We start from the raw sequence: 14,075 nt of genomic DNA, 5'->3' as shown, positions 1-14,075 counted from the left end.
TTAACTATAGGTTATGAGCTCAGACGTAATGGAAATCCATAGTTAACTGAAGACAACCTAGAGAAACAAAGTGGCTGCATGTTTGGACAAAAGGCTTGTTCATCTCTCATTTGAATGTGGCCACTGGGTACAAGTCTAGGTAATTTGGTGGTAGTATTTCAACTAAACTAAGTACTGAAGTCAGTGTCAGCTAGCTAAATAGCTCACTGGCTAGTTAGTACTATAGGGTAATCAAGGGGGATGGGGGGACAAGCATGCCATCACTATGTTCTACGAATACTCTCTGCCCTTACAAATGCATCTTGGAACTCTAAAGGCAGAGGAAGGGAGATGTGACTCATCTGCTCTTAATCACCCCCTAGCAAACTAACTTTTCTAATTAAAAAGGGCTTTCAGGATTCCATTACACATGTTCTACATGTAACGTGTAATTTCATACCAGAGACCATAAAATATGACTTTGTACGTTCACCTATTTTTAATAGGCTTAAAGTAGGGATACATCATATTAAGTAGAATTTGGATAAGAGGGTTTTTAAAAACATACATTTGCAAGTACTGCTATCAGTACAAACCTCTCCAGCACTGATAAAAATGTTCTGTTCCCTCACAAACAAAATAAACTAAATGTAGGGAAAATGTGACCAGAAGACTACCACATGCTTCACACTAGAATAATAATCCCACAAATATACACATATGGTAAATAGGAAAGCTAATTCATGGCTCAGGCATCTTGACTAGTTCTACTCATTCTACTCATGTTTCTTTTCCCAAAAGGCTGATGTAAAGTGAAGATATTATATAGGGTAGTCATATTATGATACAGGCTCCATCTCTGAGGCATACAATATTTTCAATCATGTGCACAGCTGAAACCCAAGTGTGATAACTTATTTCAACTGCAGAAATCTATACTTATCACTATGCGTATATCGAAATACACACAGATCAGTGGATGTTTTCAGTACACAAAATCAGAACTAAGAAACTTCTTAAACAGTTTATAACATGGGTAGGGCAACTAAAGCCCGGGGGCCGGATCTGGCCCAATTGCCTTCTAAATCCAGCCCACGGATGGTCTGGGAATCAGCGTGTTTTTACATGAGTAGAATGTGTTCTTTTATTTAAAATGCATCTCTGGGTTATTTGTGGGGCATAGGAATTCGTTATTTTTCTTTTTTCAAAATATAGTCCAGCCTCCCACAAGGTCTGAGGGACAGTGGAATGGCTCCCTGCTGAAAATGTTTGCTGACCCCTGGTTTATAACCAACTGGCTCTAGTATGTTGAAAATACTATGGTACACATGTTACATTTTCTCAGCTTTCAGTCAAGATGAAGGTATTGGGAATGAACTTTGGAATAATTCATTCTCTCGCTCTGGCCCCTCTACTCTTTTAACAAAACCCCTACACTATGGTCCGCCATTTTATCTGTACCAAGTACACCATGGTTATCAAACCAGGATTCACTCCTAACCTAGGATTTGAAACCAAATGAAATGTACATTTCTAGTTTTCTCCTCAAACTTACATTTTCATGTTTCATATGTTTAAGCAGACGTAGTTCACGGTAGGTCCTTTTGGCATGAATGATGGACTGAAATGGTCTGGACAATTTCTTCACAGCCACTCGCAGGCCAGTTTTAGCATCAAAGGCAGAGCTAAAAAGCAATAGTTAAAAAACAGCATTAAATATGCCTATTAAGACTAAAATAGGATCCCCCCCAATGAAAATGATTCAATAGTTATCCTGCTTCACTGGGTGAATATAACTTTGTGCTCAAGAAGAAATAAGTCACAAGTTTAAGGTTTGTGTAAGAGCAGGCAGGAAAACAAAGGTGAAGGTACTTACAAGTTTTAGAATGAATCATTAGAAGAGTTTTAAGAATGTATTGATGAGTTTGGGAATTACAGCTGGATTTATAAAGGAAGAATGACAATTTTGCAACCATTTAGTGACTCACAGCAAAAGATATAGCAATGACTTCCTGTAACTTCGAATATTTCAACCTTAACAGCATATTGTGACATTTCAGAAGTTAGTGCTCGCTGTATCCAGGTCACAGCATTAGCAGACACATGATGGATTTCTCCAAGCGAGTTGTTTGTAGAAATACAGCACTGAATACCCCTAAGATCTCTGGCAGTAAGTGAATTTTCAGGTGATGTTAGCCAATAGCTTCACAATGATGAATGACTTGAAGGTGGTATGGTACAGCTGTCACTGCCTATGGTACACATTTTGCAGATTTTTTTTGGCATTCCAAGTTTTACCATCAGAAAGCCAGACTACTCCTCACCCTAAAACACACATACAACCAAGTGGTTACAACAGCATACTTTGGTGTCATTGTCATTGGCACCTATCTGTACCTGGAGCAATTGTTTTTCTTAGTGTGGAAAATAGGTACTTGTATACATATTAAGTCTTTTTTTAAAAAGGGGAGTGGAGCGCAAGGCAAAACATGCCTGATAAATGAAGTTGATTTGGTTTGCAATTCACCATTCCACTAACTTGTGTTAAATTAGTAGAAACACCTGCAGATATAAATGATGCAAAATGAGTTTCTGCAAGGATCCACTGATACATCAAATTTTCCATTCTAGAGCAGGGCTAGTGCCACACTAGCAGAAAGCTGGAAGCCACTCGCACTTCTCAATTGACTCTAGACCAGTATGTATTTGCTTTTTCAATAATGCATGTTTGGTACCTGATCATAATATGGAATTGATGGGGCATTTTTAGCATGCTTATACTGAAGCATTGTTTTAAAGAACAAGTTCCCTTTTACTGTACCCTGTCAATATGGCACTGCCCTGCACCTTGCCTTACCACAGAATACATGTTGCAAGAGCCAGGAAAAAAATGTTTAGTTGCAAACAAAACTCCACTTCTGCTTTTTATTCCTTTTTTGCATTTAAATCAAGTTTTCTCTGACAAAAATATTGTGAGCATAGACTTAAATAATCTGAAATCAGGGTAGGGATAAGGCATGATGAAAACAGTAGAAATATATGTTAATTTTTCTGAAGATCTTGGAACAAGTGCCACACAATTTAAAAAAAATATGTAATGATTTGTGATAGTTACTAAGTTAGAGAGAAGTGCAAACCACCATCCTTCAGATCAGAACACATACATTAGACATATCTAACAATTCAAGTCAGAAATTATTTGGGTATTTTAACAGAAGCAGTTTGCATCTGAACAAAAATGGGAAACGCTGGTATTTTTTCTTGGTGATTATGTTACAAAGGTCTGTAAGACACACAGTATGCATAAGTGCCCCCAATAACTCCTTTTCTGGACCTAGCTAGCTGTAGAGAGGAACAAGTGAAAGCAATACAAACTTAGAAGATGAAGCCTGGAAATAATTACTGGGTGGTGGTAGTGGGCCACAACAAATGAGAAATTCCTTCATATATTGCAAGCTCAGGGGTCTGGGTGAGCAGCTTCATCCTCACTTATACCATGAAAGTGAATGCTACATTATAGAGAATATAGATACCTCTCCCTCACTGCAGTATATGGGAGTTTCAGGAAGACTTGCAAGGGTTTCAGTGTATACCCACTATGAGTAGTGCTCTACCCAGCCTGAAACAGAAGCTTTATATCAGCTCGAGTCTCTAATGATGAGAAAAAAGCACAACTTCTTTTAACTTTTCCATCCCACCCAAAACTTTCCCCTGCTGTATTTTATAGCTATGCAGTATAGTGATTCTGATTAAAGGGAAATGAATGCTTTCCCCCACTCCCAAAACCACCATATATAGTGTAGCGTGGTTGGTAAAGGTAAAGGGACCCCTGACCGTTATGTCCAGTCGCGGACGACTCTGGGGTTGCGGCTTTCATCTCGCTATACTGGCCGAGGGAGCCAGCGTACAGCTTCCGGGTCATGTGGCCAGGATGACTAAGCTGCTTCTGGAGAACCAGAGCAACGCACAGAAACACCATTTACCTTCCCGCCGGAGTGGTACCTATTTATCTATTTGCCCTATGACGTGCTTTCGAACTGCTAGTTCACATACCTAACCCTAATTCAACAGGGACACAGGTGGCACTGTGGTCTAAACCACAGAGCCTAGGGCTTGCCAATCGGAAGGTCGGCGGTTCGAATCCCCGCAACAGAGTGAGCTCCCGTTGCTTGATCCCAGCTCCTGCCAACCTAGCAGTTCGAAAGCACGTCAAAGTGCAAATAGATAAATACAGCAGTATTTACAGGGTTGCGTACTTAATCCGTTCCGGGTTACAGTATGTAACACGAAAAGGACGTAACCAGAACAATTTGTCGGGAAAAACGTGAAAAACGCTCTGCGCATGTGCAAATCGCGCGCTTGTTGGGTTGCGCTTCCAGGTTAGCGGAGTTCGTAACCTGAAAAGTACGCATCCCAGAGCGTACGTAACATTTACCTGAAGCCGCTGGGAGAAATCATCAGGGGGTTTGGGCTGGGTGTCCATCAATATGCGGATGATACCCAGTTCTACCTCTCTTTTAAATGTGAACCAGTGAAGGTGGGGAAGGTCCTGTGTGAGTGCCTGTAGGCCAGGCATAGGCAACCTTCGGCTCTCCAGATGTTTCGGACTACAATTCCCATCATCCCTGACCACTGGTCCTGTTAGCTAGGGATCATGGGAGTTGTAGGCCAAAACATCAGGAGAGCCGAAGGTTGCCTATGCCTGCTGTAGGCAGTTGGATGACATTCAGAAGACATCTGAAGGCAGCCCTGTTTAAGGAAGTTTTTAACCTGTGACATTTTAATGTATTTTTAATCTTTGTTGGAAGCCACCCAGAGTGGCTGGGAAACCCAGCCAGATGGGCGGGGTACAAATAATTTATTATGATTATTGTTATTGTTGTTGTTGTTGTTATTATTATTATTATTATTATTATTATCCTGAAGCAAAGTTCTTAACCTGAGGTACTATTTCTGGGTTAGTGGAGTCTGTAACCTGAAGCGTCTGTAACCCGAGGTACCACTGTACTTCTGTGTGCCTAAGTAGGCCACTACTTTCATTCTCCGTGACTCCATTTTGCTTCCAAAATTGATGGGCACTCAACCACCTGAACTTGATATTAGAGGGAATGGAGATATATGTGTATTTGCTTAATGGATACCAGGCACAAAACTTGATTCTTAGTGACAAAAAAGAGGGCAGTGGAATTACCATTAATTATTCTGCAAGCTGATTACTACAATAACTAGATGTATCCGCAGTAATAACTAGCAAAAAGGCTAAGGTCTTTCAAAACTCTGCAGTATACATTCCTATCCTAACACGGCAATGGTGTAATGAGCCACACCTGCCTATCTGAGAGTCATCAATGAATGCAAATTTCTGAAGCCACCAGGATCTATGTTGTAGGTGTTTAAAAAACAAAATTTCATTGCTTTCTCCTATGAGAGCTCGTCTCATAATATTGTTCTTACCTGACAAAACACAAGCAAGTCAAATATTGTTTCAAACAAGACATGAAATAATAAAAAAGTTTAGATCAAGATATGTTTTTCTATGAAAAAATGCAGAACAAGAACTCTGAGTTTTGTTTAAAGCAGTAAATAGGCTTAATATCTATAATTAAAAGAACGGTGCTATGTAGCTGCAGAAGAATACAAATACACAGAGTCTGAGTCTTTGTTTTCAGTTATCACATGAGCCAGTTTGCTCCTCCCAAGCCAAGAACAAACTTTTGCTACAGATCATTTGTCTGGAAGGAAATAAACCACAACCCCTGGTTTGGACACAATGTTAAGCCACAGACTGGGCTAGCAGGGAGGAACAAAGTGGCTCAGACTTGTACTTTCACTGCAAACCATTCACTAGTGTTTACTGTTCCATGTAAATAAGATAAATATATACATATAACTCTAGCTAAACTATCACAGAACGCTGGTAGTCTGATGAGTACAATACAAGTATTTGTTACCAAAGAAGTTATGACTACCTTGAACTTGCAATGGTTATGTCGTTTTATATACAAAAATACTTGCATTGCTTTGCCAGCATGACTAAACTGCTTCTGGTGCAACGGGACACTGTGACAAGTCCCAGAGCGCACAGAAACACTGTTTACCTTCCTGCTACAGTGGTACCTATTTATCTACTTGCACTGGTATGCTTTTGACCGGGCCGTCTTAAGTAAATCCAGCGCCCTGGCGCGAAGATCCCTCCGGTGCCTCTCGCGCTCTGCCGGGCAGGGTCAGGCACAGCAGGCAGCCAGAGGGCGTGGTGTGGACGCCGAACTCGCGCTCCGCCGGTCAGGGCCAGGCGTGGCGGGCAGCCGGAGGGCACAGAGGAGCGGGTGGGAACGCTGCTAGCTGTGCTCCACCTCCACCTCCTTGGCCGAAGCGGCGGCGCGGTACTGCCATCCAGGGAGCCCTGGCTGCAGCGCCGAAGGGAGGCTCGCCGACGGCCTCCCCGCATCAACAGCCCAAGAAGAGGTGGGTGAGAGCGGTACTGCCGGTGGGGCTGGAGGGTGCAGGCGCCTTCTTCAGGCCATGGCGCCTTGCGCCAGTAGCCTCAATGGCTAAGACGTCCCTGGCTTTTGAACTGCTGGGTTGGCAGAAGCTGGAACAGAGCAATGAAAGCTCACCCGGACGCACAGGTTCGAACCGCTGACCTTCTGATTGGCAAGCAAGCCCAAGAGGCTTAGTGGTTCTGTAGCCAAGACAACATCCATTTACTGTTGGATTCTTGAATAAGTTTCTATGCTTTCTCCAGGAAGTCAAACTGTAATACATATTTTTCTATGAGGAATGTGGTAGTGAAGTCAAACATCTATGGATAGTGCCTATGACATCATGAGATGAATCACAAATTCTTCTCCTGCTAATCTCTGCTACCCCTCACCAGCCGTTTTTCCTTCAGCAGCTTTGCACTCAACCTCTTCAGTACACAACTTCCCCAGTTGCAAGTAAACTCTTATTCCCCTACTCTCATTCCCAGCAAGATCAGTGTAAGAAACTGGGGGAGATCCAGGTTCATGGTGTTTATTGAGATACCAGCCTATCCTACCTCACAGACTTGTGAGAATAAAGAAGCGTTGGGGAAGAAAATATTAGCTTCTTCAAGCAGTGCCGGAATAAAAATGCAAAAAAATAGTAAGACTAATTACAAGTTATTTAATTGTTCAGTGTCGAGAATATTGCTTTATGTTCGTTTTCAAGATTCTGCTAAAAAAACAAACCTCATTCAACACCCAGCAGTTCCCAAGCCAAATGGAACTAAAATAATCAAGAAGTCATTTCCTACCAAAGACAATAATCTTGGCACCACAAAGCAGAATACAGGGTCGTGCATAAGATGCTTAACATAATGCCTGTTAAAAACTGGAGAACTTGAAGAAAGCCACTGTTTGGTGCACATTTTGATGTTTCTGGAGACATTGCTCAACTGTGGACTTCACGGGTTCTGCATTTCCAAATAAGTAGGGAATGAGTTCATAGCGGTTACGGGAAGAAGTGACGGAGATCAAGGCACTGCAGCAGACGGAGGACAAGTACATCAAACGCCTCTACTACTTCTGCTGCTAACTTGCACTGCCCCAGCATTACAGTGCAGGAGAACCAAACAGGCAACGCTTTTTCTTTTAGTACAGTATTTGCAACCGAGAGCCGGTCCCTCGGAATCACAGGATCTAACAGATTTCCTTTTGCAAGGAGGATTGGGTGTGGACATATGCGAGATCCACCGCCTTCTAAGGCCGCTTTCAGGGATCTCCCAGCTAATAAATCATCCCATTCAGAATGACAGGCTTTGGTGGCGGTGGCGGCTGCTGTCCCGTACGCACGAAGGGCTGCGGGGCCGTGAGAGGGGGGGGGGGATAAGGGAGCGTGCGGGTAGAGAAGTTCCCCCAAGCCTCCTCCCTCCTCACCCCCGGGAGAGCGGCAGCAACTTACCAGACGGAGCCGTAAGCCCCGGAGCCCACCGGAGACAGGTTCTGGTAACGCTCAGGCACTTCCCAGACCGTCTTGTTCAGCTCCTGCCGGTAGAACTTGGGCCGCTCTTGGGTCATCTCGACCCCGAGCCCGCCCCACCCAGCGCGGCCGGGAGGGGGGGGAGACCCTCGAGCAGAACCGTTGGCTCCTCCCCCTTCGGAGAAAGGGGGTTTCCTGCTCCGAGGGTAAAGAGGTCGCTCGCGCCCAGCGGCCGCCTCAGTAACTGGCCACGGCCGGCCCAGGCGCCTCGTGAAGCCGCAGACACCCCAACCCCGCCCCGCGGCCGGAGGGGAAAGCCAGGCCAAGCGGGGCTTTTCTGCCTCCCGCCGTCTGTCGGGTCTCGGGGCAAGCAACCCTGCGGCCTCCTGCACAACCCCAAGTCAGGGAGCCTAACAGGTGGGCGCGAGGGGTCCCCCTGAGGAGAGCAGAGCTTGCACTGAGCGGAGCGGTGGGGGGAGCAAAGCCAAGCAGCAGCGGCGGCGGAGACGAGGAGGAGGAGCAGCTGCTGCAGCCGCCTGACTTCTCCCGACCTCTTCCTAAAGTCCCCGATTGCAGAGGTCTCGCGAGACCCAGGGCGCGGAAAGAGATTTGAGGCGATGCCCCAATATGGAACCCAGCTCCAGAGCCCTATGATGAGCGCAACCAGAAAGAGAGGAGCGTCTCGCGAGATCTGGAAGGAGGCGAGAAGGAAGGAGGAGGAGGAAGAGGAAGGGTGGAGCGTGATGCCGGCCAGGGTTTAAGGCTTGCAGGTGCTGCTTCTTAAAGGGCAGCGGGAACCTGGACAGGTGCCTTCTCGGAAGGAAGACTCACACCCCGCCACCTTGTGACTTCCTCATCCCGTTCTTTCTGTGCCCCCGGGGAAGAAGCGCATTAGCTGTTTTGTGCTTGCAGTTGTAATAATAACGTTTGTTAACAAATAATCATTGGAATGCAGTTCTTTTCATAGCAACCATTTAGAGTTACAGTCCTCAGCTAGTAAATTGTGGTAGCTAGCAACACAGTCTTCCTTGTTATTGATTAATGCGGGATGAGGGGCCATTTTCTAGCTCATGGGCTGCATTCCCTTCTTGGACCAACTTCTGGGGGCCATATTCGCGGTGGGCAGACCCTGAGGCAAAAGTGCGTGCAGCAATGGATGTAAATTTTACCTTCGTTCTGTTTCTACACGCCCCCCCCCTTTTCCCTGACAAGCCAGATAAATTAGCTGTGACTACTGATCCTTTATTGCTTAGATTCCTATGCTAGGTATGTTGTAAGCTTTAAGTTTCTGAGTTTTATTGGCATAAACTCAGAAGATAAGCCATTTTTTGCTTACAACAGGTCCACTTTGCAGGACTGTCCAACCTTTCCAACCAGAAAGCTATTTGTCACTATCTTCAGTGACAAGCTAGGCTGCTTTCATTCACCATCCAGGTGCAACGTTGCTTGTTGCACGTACGCAGCACCAGACAGTTGCCTTTCCTGTTTCTTGCAAATAGAACTGGTAGCACCCAAATGTTGGCTTCTAACCATTGTTGAGGACAACAAACGTACACTAAATTCATTTTTAATAAGCTGCATACATTAAAATAACTTATAAAAGTTCCAACTGAGTAAGCCACGCATTCGTACAAAGTCATATAAATTGTAAAAAAAAAAAAGGTTAATTCGAGAATTCGAACGTTAACTTTAGTTGCTGCGAGTCATTGCGCCACCTGGTGGCGCAAGGGGTCCATAGCAGAACACATCTCTTCCTCCCATGCCGGCTACGCGTGAAGCTGGAAAACTCGCCCGGACCCAGAACGCGTGGCGTGCACGTCACAATCCCATCTCCGGCGACAGCACGCAGTTACTTGTATACGCGCTACGCCACTTTTTATGCCGCCCCCACCTCCCTGGCCCTAGTTAAATCCGGCGAAGCCCCGGAGAAGCGAGCTGTGGGCTGGGACACCGCGAGGCGCATGCGCTCCGCCCATGGGACTAGGGGAGGCGGGCGAGGGGCCTGACGCGCGGCTCCGGCTCCTGCCTGTCACGCAGAGCAGGGGGCGGTGCCGCAAGCGTTTGGAAGAGCCAGGGGGAGTGGCCTTCCTCGGGAGCCCCAGCTCGGAAGGAAGTGACAGCAGCGGCGAGGAGATCTGGTGGCGCGCGCAACGGCGGGCGAAGATACCAGTCGTACGCACGCGCCGACCGGCTCTCCCGCGGCCAGCGCAGGCGCAGGAAATATCCTTGGAGCGCACGCGCGGGGGGTCGCGGGGGCTGCTGTCTCTAGCCGCCATGGAGAGGAAAGGTGAGTGCGCTTGGCCCCTCTGCCAACCTCCCCCCCCCCGCCGCCGCCGCCGCCCCTCCCCGCCCTCGCTCGGCCCCTCGGCTCTTCTAGTCAGGCCTCAGCTTTCTGGGTCTTGGCGGCTCGCTGCCTCCGAGTCCCTGGTTGTTGCCCCAATTCACACGAGATCGAGCGTCGGTTTCCTTTTGTCAGGTCCCGCTGTTATTCGCAGAGTTCTTCTCACGGATCCTAACTGCCGGTCTTAGGGTATCCTGGCAAATGTACGGCCCTTGGGCTTCCCTTCCTCGGCCTCCACCCCGCTACTCAGTATGAGATAAAAGAGGGTGATATAATCGCCTGTCTCCTCCAGTAACGTGTTTGGGGATTTTTTATATATATATATATATATATATATATATATATATATATATATATAAATAATATGGGTACAGTGAGTCTATTATGAGCACGTGTCTCACGAATCTGGTTCGTTCTTGGATTAATGCTGCTTCTAGGGAAGAGGGGGTTAATCTTGGAACAAAATAAACCGGATAGGTTTGATGCTGCGAATAATGTGCCCTTCTTTTTCACCCTGAACAAAAGCTTACTGATTCTTGCCCCACCCCTTCGTTTTCTTCCCTCTATTTCTTCCTAGTTCTAGCATTGCAAGCCCGGAAGAAGCGGACTAAAGCCAAGAAGGAAAAAGCCCAGAGAAAGTAAGTGTGACCCTATTGCCTTAAACAGAGTGAAATGGTGTTGTGGACAGTGACAATAATTTCCTGAAATGATGTGCAGAAGCCAGCCTGGTAGCCTTGGTTGCATGGTAATGAGAAATCTTACAGATTTTCCAATTCTAAGTGACTCTTTACATCCTGAGGGTAGCCTCAGTGTTAAAAGCACATAAACTCACATGAGTGATATGCCCTCTTCTGCATCTTGTGCATATTTTAAGTGGGCACCACTGGGTGCCTATCAACTTGCTGGTAATATTCTCATCTCCTTTTCCAAGGATAATATTTTAATCTAAAATAGTAGATAAACTTAATGGAGCAAATCTATTATTTATTTATATACATTTTAAACCGTAGTAGGGTGAAATCCAAGCCCTGGGCGCTGTCCAACAGGGCCATTGCAGCATCTGCAGCCTTGCTGCACATGCTGGCTGGCAGTCAGGCCTGCTGCTGTCACATGACAGCTGTAAGGCTTGCTCAGCCCTCTGTCTTGAATGTCTTCCATCCCAGAAAGTCCCCCTCCCCACCAGCAGCAATTCTGCACACAAATTCAGCTGGCAAAATGGGAAACCACACTGGCAGATAGATGCCGATTTCACTCTGCAGGCAGAGGCTGGCAGGGCTGGGGGAAGCAAAATCTCTGCTTAATCGAGCCCCACAGTCTGGTGCAAGCAGATTTTGAATTGTGACCTTAATATAGGATACATTGCACAAATCAAATATGCATTACTGAATTATTCACATAGATGTAATAGTGAAAAATAATGCTATAGTGCTGTATATAAAGTTTGAGATTTATATTTATATTGTATAGCAAACCGTTCTGGCTAGCCGTGTATTTCAAGTGTTATTTTCATAGTCATAATAAGCTGTTCTGGCCTTGTAGATCCAAGAAGCTTGAAACATGTTTAAAATTGTGCACTAACTTCTGAACATCTAAGTTGCCCGTAAATTCAGCAAACTAAAATGCAATAGAAATATGTTCTCTGTGTGGTAGTATAATACTGTTATAAGAGTATTTAATAATCCCACTCAAACTGAAGGGTGGAACTTACTTTAAACATTTCAGATATCACATAGAAGAGGGAACTCTTCTCTTTTTCACCCTGTTACTATAACTCGAAAAGAGATTTGACCATACCGCACTCTATGTAGCTGCTGTTGGTGGACTAAATTGATAGGCCAGTCCTCTGAAATTTTACTGAGAAGTCCCACTGAAATCAGTTAAGTGTGGTTAAGATTGTGTTCTGTGTGTGTTAAGCGGCAAGTGGTTTCAGATTAAGAAAATGGAGCCAGAGAATGTGCATTATTTAGTGAGAGTAATTATCAGAGTTGATAGTTCTTTAAGCCTGGAATATTAAGGAAAGTAATCCCTTGTTTAAGCACTGGCCAAGTACCCATATGCAAGCAGGAGTTACATGTGGAGAAGTAAGAGGAGTGGCAGATGAGGAGTGAGGTGTTAAGTCCCCTCTCTGCATGCAACAAAGAAACCAAGCTAGCTGCTAGAAGAGGGAAGCTCCCTCCTCCATGCTGAACATAGAAATGCAATTCTCTGTTCCTCCTCTGGTAGCCTGCAACTGGCAAGTAAAAGTTTTTGCAAGCTAGTAACTTAAAGTGGCACTGTGGGTTAAACTACAGAGCCTAGGGCTTGATGATCAGAAGGTCGGCGGTTCGAATCCCCGCGATGGGGTGAGCTACCGTTGCTTGATCCCAGCTCCTGCCCACCTAGCAGTTCGAAAGCACATCAAAGTGCAAGTAGATAAATAGGTACCGCTCTGGCGGGAAGGTAAATGGCGTTTCTGTGCGCTGCTCTGGTTCGCCAGAAGCGGCTTTGTCATGCTGGCCCCATGACCCGGAAGCTGTACGCCGGCTCCCTCGGCCAGTAACGCAAGATGAGTGCTGCAACCCCAGAGTCAGACATGACTGGACCTAATGGTCAGGGGTCCCTTTACCTTTACCTTACCTAACTTGAGGTGGAGGGGAAGGATTACAGTCATACCTCTGGTTACGATAGCTGCAGGTTGCGTTTGGCACGGGTTACGAACACGCTGAACCTGGAAGTACTGGAATGCTGCGCGTGTGCGCAGATTCGGCGCTTCGTGTTGCATTCTGCTCATGTTGCGAACGGGGTTCCGGAACCGATCCCGTTCGCAACCAGAGGTACCACTGTATTTACAAGACTCAAGCCCTGTTTAAGTGAGACTTCTAAGTAAAATTTCAAAGGATTGTACTGCACAGCCATTGGAAGCTTACATGTGTAGATACAATCATATGCCATTAAATGCTCTAATAATTTTTTTAAATTTCCTATTGACTTTGAAATAGGCCTGAATTGAACCCCTTTGCATTTTCAAATGGTTATTTGTTGTTGTTGTTGTTGTTGTTGCCATCTGAATCTGCAGTTAAATTAACTCAGGTACCAATAGTGGGGGAAATATTTGCCTTTGAGCAATTGGAAAACCAGATAGAGCTAGGCTAAGTGCACCAATATTCTGCCGTGGTGTCAAGTGGCTTCTTGTATTCACCTACTCTATGCTTCTTCTCATCCATTGTTCACTTCACTAATTTTTGTCCATGTAGCATTTCTGTCACTTCCGAACAGTCAAGGCAATTTTTGTGTCTGGAATTATGCTGTCTGAAATCATGCTGTGATTGCAAAGTTTAACAGTTGTAGCATTGTTTTCAGTGTAGTCTCTTGTCTCGAATATTTTACTCTATTTAGAGTGAATCAATAGTGATAACCCACTGCATGAAGGTTTACTGCAAAGTTGTGGCAAGCTAGTAATATCCAGAAATTGAACCCCAAATTTCCCAAGCCCTTTCTTCTACGTATTCAAAGCTGTCATGCACTTTGGAAGCATTCTACTAAAAATTAAAAGAATTGGCCAACAGTTAACTTAATTATACAACCCAAAACCATTATTTACAAATTCATATAGTGGCTTAAGTAGAGTGGTTTTTATAACATGTTCAGCCAAGGTAGCTTCCCATTTAATGCTAGTGCTCTGGGAGAGTTCCGGTTTTTTAATTGCTTGTAGAAAAGAACAATAAAAAATGTTCCGTTCTTGTCAAAAAATCAAGGACTTGACATAAAGTTGTTTATCGCTGTTTCTGCAGTTAACGTGTCTTGAATGTTCCATATGTAAGATGGCTAATACTCT

The 14,075-nt window shown here is 45.1% G+C and overlaps 2 protein-coding genes across 3 annotated transcripts in view; one reads left to right on the top strand and one right to left on the bottom strand.

Moving 5' to 3' along the window:
• The window catches only part of MAPK14 (mitogen-activated protein kinase 14), a 29,417-nt gene extending 21,215 nt beyond the window's left edge, over window positions 1–8,202 (bottom strand). The window contains exons 1-2 of one of the 2 annotated variants that reach the window (XM_033152543.1): window positions 7,903–8,202; window positions 1,535–1,664 (exon numbers count right to left, since the gene is read on the bottom strand). In XM_033152543.1, coding sequence (XP_033008434.1) covers window positions 1,535–1,664; window positions 7,903–8,018 — 246 coding nt within the window. In that variant the 5' untranslated portion in view covers window positions 8,019–8,202. The remainder of the gene's footprint in view (window positions 1–1,534; window positions 1,665–7,902) is intronic. The other variant, XM_033152542.1, reaches the window with a different exon arrangement.
• A 1,677-nt stretch (window positions 8,203–9,879) lies between these two features.
• The window catches only part of SRPK1 (SRSF protein kinase 1), a 30,523-nt gene continuing 26,327 nt past the window's right edge, over window positions 9,880–14,075 (top strand). Inside the window, exons 1-2 of the mRNA XM_033152541.1 lie at window positions 9,880–10,207; window positions 10,839–10,899. Of these exons, the coding sequence (XP_033008432.1) occupies window positions 9,895–10,207; window positions 10,839–10,899 (374 nt within the window). The 5' untranslated portion in view covers window positions 9,880–9,894. The remainder of the gene's footprint in view (window positions 10,208–10,838; window positions 10,900–14,075) is intronic.

Source organism: Lacerta agilis, chromosome 6 (assembly GCF_009819535.1).
Source record: "Lacerta agilis isolate rLacAgi1 chromosome 6, rLacAgi1.pri, whole genome shotgun sequence".
NCBI lineage: Eukaryota > Metazoa > Chordata > Lepidosauria > Squamata > Lacertidae > Lacerta > Lacerta agilis.
This window is presented reverse-complemented; position numbering and strand designations above follow the sequence as displayed.